Source organism: Nanorana parkeri, unplaced genomic scaffold (genome assembly GCF_000935625.1).
Source record: "Nanorana parkeri isolate BGI_ZX_2015 unplaced genomic scaffold, ASM93562v1 scaffold53, whole genome shotgun sequence".
Lineage (NCBI taxonomy): Eukaryota > Metazoa > Chordata > Amphibia > Anura > Dicroglossidae > Nanorana > Nanorana parkeri.
Window position 1 is genome coordinate 1,309,194 of NW_017306321.1, and position 6,488 is coordinate 1,315,681.

Sequence of the window (6,488 nt, forward strand, 5' to 3'; positions counted from 1 at the left end):
AAAGTTAAAAAATTAAAATATTTAATAAAAAAAAAAAAGAAGAAAATGTTGATAAAAATAAAAAAATTTTAAGAAATTAAAAAGGTTAGAAAAAAACAAAACATATTTTTGGTTGCAGTCTGAATATTTTAAGTTTAAAATTTAAATTTTGGTGCACCTCTAGTATTTGGGAACACACAGATTTTTCTAAAATATGAAACCGAAAGAACCAACAGGTTTTTGTTTTTTTCTTGTATAACAACTCTAAGGCTTTATAGTCATTTCATACAGCAGACATCTAATTTAACGTGAACCTGTGCTTGCCCACGCAGAGCAATGCAATAGATTAACTTAACTAAAACCCGTGCTACTTATGCTTGCCCTTTGCTTCCCCATCACTCCATTTACACCTGGGAATAGAGAAGAAAGCCTGGGGCATACACAAGGATAAGGACACCCTCTCTCTCGCTGCCCCCAAGACCACCAGACCTACAATCTGGAGGAAGACTTATGCTTTTCTATACCTGAAAGCGTAGTTTATTTCTCTTTATTCTGGGTGGCCCAACGCAGTGGCAAGGGAACAAAAGGAAGGTAACAATGCAAAGGCAGAGAACATGGACACAGTCACCTTCTTGCCCATTCAAGGCAAAGTGACAAGGTCTGCGTAAAGCTGGTCCCTCAAGCACCTTATACTACTCTCTCCAGGGCTGCCCTGCTGCTCCTTCTGCCATCACAGCTGCCATTATAATACCGGGTGTCATTGTTTAGCAGGAGTAGTGATGTCACCCCTTCAGTCATGCTTGACTGCACCATGGAAGGTGGTCACATATTCCCCCCATCCCCAGAAGAATCGGATATTTTGCAGTGCCAACCACAGAAAAGGTTAATATGAAGTGGTTCTGGGTTGGTGGTTTATACAGACACTGTCACTGTGTCTTCAATGAGGTTAGTGTTCATAGTTTAAAATAGATTCATAAATAAAGAGGACACCTTACCTTCTGACTCATCCTCTATCTCCATGTCATCGTGCTTGTTACGTTGACCAGCTGTTTGTATCGGCTGTGATGCCTCATCACTAGACTGACTTGCAGAGTTGTGACAGTTAACTATATCAATACTTGAGAGGCATTGAGGCTCAGAGTCTTGGTCTGTGGTTACAAGAGAGTTAGATTTACTATTCCCATTTTGCAAAGCAGATGATGTGCTTTCTAAGCTTTCCAATGAAGAGTTTCCGTTTAAATAGTCTGTGGCAAGAGGTGGGTTGTTGGCAGTAATTGTTCTGTCTTGCAGTGCTGAGTTGCTATTGACCAACATGGATTCATTGGAGCTTTCTTCCTCTGTGGATTCCAAACTGCTGCCCTTACCAAGTATCCCGTTCCGGTCCTCCACGTCTCCATCGGTCACATCACAAGAGGACTCGTCATTTGTCACATATTGGTCTCCTGTCTCCTCTCCGTTTTCCTCCAGGCAAACACCGTTTTCTAAGGGGTCATCGTTGTCCGCATCTCGGGACTTAGACTCTTCCTCGTCTTTCTTTAAATAACAGTTCGGTTTCTTCTTCTTAATTATCCCACGGCCCCACTGCGAGCGGCGGCGTTGCTTCCGGCGAACCGGTACTGTTAAAATAAACGAGTAAAGTTAAAGCAGATTCCATATTTATAGTAAAACGTGTAAATCAAATACACCAACCTATCTTTATCTGCAGGGTTTCTGTGCACCGCTTAGTCTTTTTTTATTTCCAGTTAGCTGAATTACACCAAAAATTCATTATGGAGATGAAATGACAATTGGATGGTATGTTACCATGTCCAACATATATCTTTTGAGCCTGCCTTACCTGCCCATGCCACTTGTAAAGAAGCTATACTGGTTTTGGGTCCATTTATTTTCCTCTACACACTTACAGAAGCTGTCGCTGTTGCCAACAAATTGCCTTTCTAGCTGAAAGTCTGTACAAAGCCACACAGATCTGCACAAGGACTTGCATTTGTATATCCAGCCCTAGTTCTTACACAGTATGTTTGGATACAATGGTATTATCCCTCCTCTACCTATTGGCTGGAATAATGCCAGCCAAAGGATCCCCCCACTCCCTGTTTACATACACAAGCATGCGTTATGGGCAATTGATCATTCAAATCAGATGGCGAGGGTGGTAGGGTTGTTGTTTTAGTTTATTTTATCATTTTTTACTTAACACTTTTTCTCCATGTAACTCTTACTCTCACAAAGGGGCTAACAAAACCCTATAGGACAGCATTTGGAGGCGACAGGTTCTATTTATGGAGACATCAGGAGTATTTTAGTCTCCCCTGCCGCACAGGATTGTGCTTGATCAGAGCTGTCAAAGCCCAGCTGAAGTGCTGGGTAAACAGATGAAGCAGGAAGTGCGAGAGCACAGCACTCCCTGCTTCATCACAGAGCACATCGGGGAACGGACATTCCTCAGTCTGCTCTCCAAATTGACCCCTTGTGTTGTAGTCCCAAGACTAGAGCTGCAGCTAACGATTATTTTCAAAATCGATTAGTTAGCCGATTATTAAGTTCGATTAATCGGTTAAACAATAAAATACATTTAAAAAGACATCCAGAGGAGTGGGAGACCCCAAAAACAAAGGCTGGGGGTGTTGTTGGCCCGGAGGTGGTTGACCAGGCCCAGTACGGTTAGCCAGCATCCTACCCACCAATGACTGAAGCACAGGGTGGGCCTGCACTGAGTTATGGGTGGCAGTGTATGCGCCGTCAAGCAGCCATAACCTACTGCAAGTCGGCGATTGCTTTCTGGACAGAACCGCCACTTGGTCTGTGTTCCACCATTTAATGATGGCTGATCTAATCTATGCTTGCTTTATTACAAAAGTTGATCCATGCTTCTTTGTCACAGATCAGTGATGTATGGAATACTTCCCTCACCCTAAGAAACGCCGGGGGGTGCTTATCCAAGACACACCCAGAAGCAGAGCTTAAAAACCGCTTGTGCAACAAAAACAAGACTATTACGATGGTGAGAGGAGCACAGTGTAATGTAAAGGACTTGGCTTTCCAATATGTGTGGAGGAAAGGTTTGTCCAGGGCAATGGTGCATTACTTGTGGCTCCATTCACAAAAGCTATTAAAAAACAGAGTACAAAATTGGCAACTTTTTAAAATCTATTCCAGGAATGCAAATTCACTCCCATTGCTGAGCTTTTCATATCCATTATGTAGGAGGACCACTGAGCCCTATGTACCCAATTTAGGCACTTATTAAACTAACTGTAAAAACCTTTGGGTAAAAGCTCACATTATCTATCTAATTACCATTGACTGAAAATAGGAAATGCAGCATGTTCGTCCCAAGCATGTTTACATCCACTTACCATTGACTGACTTACATCTCTGCTGGAAGTCTATTCCAAGCAACAAATTCTCACTGGTAAAAACAGGATTTTTGTACTCACTATAAAATCATTTTGTTAGAGTCCACTGAGGGACATGGGAATCCTTAAAATTTCGGGTTCTACTATTGCCGACAACAATAGTAAAGGAAATAGCTGTCCTAATTGCTAGCATAGTAGGAAATCCCAAATCAAAACATGACAAAAAAAAACAAGCTGTGAAGGCCAGCAAATGTGCAGTAGGTTGGCAAGATGATCCTTGGGACAGAAGATCCTGATGATTTGACAGGATGACATACCACATCTGCCTGGTCTAATCTGGAGCAATCTTGATCTAAGCAAATGATGTGGAAGAAGCTTCAGATTGGAAAGGCAACAATTAGGGTGCACCAGTACTACGGAGCCACAAGAGCATGCACTGCTTTCGCTAGAGGATCCCTGTTCCCAGACACAAACCTGTCAAGTTTGTTAAGCCTTGAGGCCCACATTAGGCATTTCCCACCTGTGGCACAGGACCTGGCCACCTCTTCGTGTACAGACTGCTTTCCTGAGTCAAGCTGCTGCTGGCTGAGAAGTCCGCCTGCCAATTATCTACACCGGGACTCCTACCCTGCCCAACAGGCTGGTATCCATTGTGATGATCTTTCAGAAGATGGGAATGAAGGAATTCCCAGATTCCAGAGCCAGCTTCCTAAGCCACCAGGTCAGGAACAACTTGATCCTTGTTGCTAAAGGACTGATCTTTCCAGGGACCTTGTGTCCCATGACAAAAGAACATGGCCTTGTAGAGGAGACAGGGAAACAAACAAGTCTGCAACTCTGGTATACCACCTCCTGGCCAACACAGCTGAAAAGAAAAATGACTTAAAATGCTGAAAATGGAATCCGCTGAGCACTTGGAAACGACAGGAGAAGGCCCACCAGAAGAAGCATATGATTCAGGGCAGGTGGTGTTTGCTTTGGTACACCTATACAAAAGAATCCGCAGTAGCTTTGCTTTCATTTTACATTGTACTTGGAGTCTAGATTTATAGGCTTTTCCGTCACACTCACTGTGGTCTGCATTAGTATGGATCCTTTGCTCTCTAAACCTGAAAAATAGTTGCCCAACAATAATGTGCCTAACAAACAAGCTGCAAGAGAAATCAAACCTTTTGCCAGCTGGGTTTGAACCAAGACTGTTGTAAGAATTTTATGAGAGCCTAGCAATCATATTCACTAACCCAAACAGACAATTCTAAACCTCCTTCATAGCAGGATTAGATTCGGGGACAATACGAGAGTAGAGCACCTTTATTGCTTTCTCATAGGTGAACCTCCAGCAGCTCGTATCCCACTGATGAAAAAGACTGCATTGTTCCAGAGCTGTGAAGAGAGAACTCCGGGGTCAGCACCACTTCCGGGGGATAATTTAGCACCATATAGCGCAAGCAATTCAAGGTGTTAATAAGCACCCCTGCATATGCACACACTCCTGCGTGTTCTTATGTGCTTCCATCTAAATAGAGCTGCTAGATATTCATAGCTATGGAGCAGGAGTCAAGAAACAAACCATAACAAATGCCCCTTCTAAACCTGAACAGAGATCAAAAGGAAGGTTTCGCCATGTGGCCCACCTGTACAGTAAAGCAAGCATAGAAACAAAAGGTGCAATTTTACTCCAGAGAATGGCCATTTCTGCAGCAAATATCCACAGTACCAAAGGAAAAGATAACCCAGCATAAGACTGCTATGTACTCCCAACAGTGAACTGCAGAGACGGGCACATGAAAACTGCCTCAGCTTTGGACAATTAGCTCCATAAAAATTCCCGAAGCAGTGCTTTGCAAACTGGAACACAGACAGGTAGTTCCTGCTGTCTACAGGATTGTCCCAGAGAGAAAACCAGTACAGATAATGAACTGGGAACCTGCGCTAGTGGCTAACTGGAGAGTTGTACAAGATTTTCACATTCAGCCTGAATGTAGCTATAGATGACTGGAGATGATACTTCATCCTCGATTATCCCAGTGTCCCCACCGCAAAAATGAGTAGGGGGAGGGCATCTATTAGCACGCCTTTCCTCTGTACATAGGATCCTTATTTGTCCCTGACGCATGGTGTTAGATTGGCCACCCTAGGTCCCCGAGACAAAATCCTTGAAGACGCAAGCCAGTAAAATACTTTTGGACTGATTACACACTGAGAAAGATAAAGATGAATCACGGACAATATACATGATCTCCTATCATTGTATTGTATGTACTCTGGCTGCCAAAGGACGGAAGGGAGCTGGTATTTGATGTGGTTTTAATTCTTATGTCTATAACTATCTTTCGAACTTTGAATAAATGTATTTTATGAACTTATGCAATGGTGTGTGCCTCTTAAAACCCCTAGTTCCATATTTTGCGTTAATGATTGACACAAGAGGGGGTGAGGCACCTTTCAGATTGCACAAGTCAGGGATATATGCTGTGAATTATTTATAAATGCCACCTCCCCTCTTTCCTGTATATTGTGTACCCGAGTATAGTTATTTCACAGTCATTTGAATCCCTGAACCATGTCTATGTAATCACAGCAAAGTCCAAGTTATCCCCAGACATAAGAGATGTCAGGTCCCAAAGCTTGTTATCTAAATTACGCACAATAGTGCACATGTGACCAACACTGCTATTTACTGTTAGATATTTCATACCAGACTAACTACAAACCAACCCACCAGCCATTTCCTTAGGAACACAAACATTTTTGTTTTTACCTGCTGGGGACAGGAACGTTACCCATCAATGTCTACCCCCATTTCTCACGTTAAATGCATGTCCAAAAACTCCTGAATTCCATCCTTAAGCTGGCCATACACTCAGATGTCCCTAAGGAATTTGCCGCCTGAGGCAATTCATTTTGGTGTCCAGCCCACCAGCGTCACTGATTGCCAGGGGCTCGGCGAGACGCAAGCTAGAGCTCTGGCTCGCGTACCGCTCAGCTCTTGTAAATGCGGTGAGTGAGCTGGGCGAAATGCCGCACAAAGTGTCACAGGTTGCCAAGAGCTCTTGGTGACGTGGAGACACTGTAATTCCAGCGCCACCCCCCCCCCCCCCCCCCACAACAAGGGATTTTTCGGTAAGGAGTACAACAAGCAAAAGTATT

The 6,488-nt window shown here is 43.5% G+C and overlaps 1 protein-coding gene across 1 annotated transcript in view; it reads right to left on the reverse strand.

Moving 5' to 3' along the window:
* Window positions 1–6,488, reverse strand: part of ATAD2B (ATPase family, AAA domain containing 2B) — a 121,450-nt gene that overhangs the window by 8,069 nt on the left and 106,893 nt on the right. Inside the window, exon 23 of the mRNA XM_018575355.1 lies at window positions 975–1,595. Within this exon, the coding sequence (XP_018430857.1) occupies window positions 975–1,595 (621 nt within the window). The remainder of the gene's footprint in view (window positions 1–974; window positions 1,596–6,488) is intronic.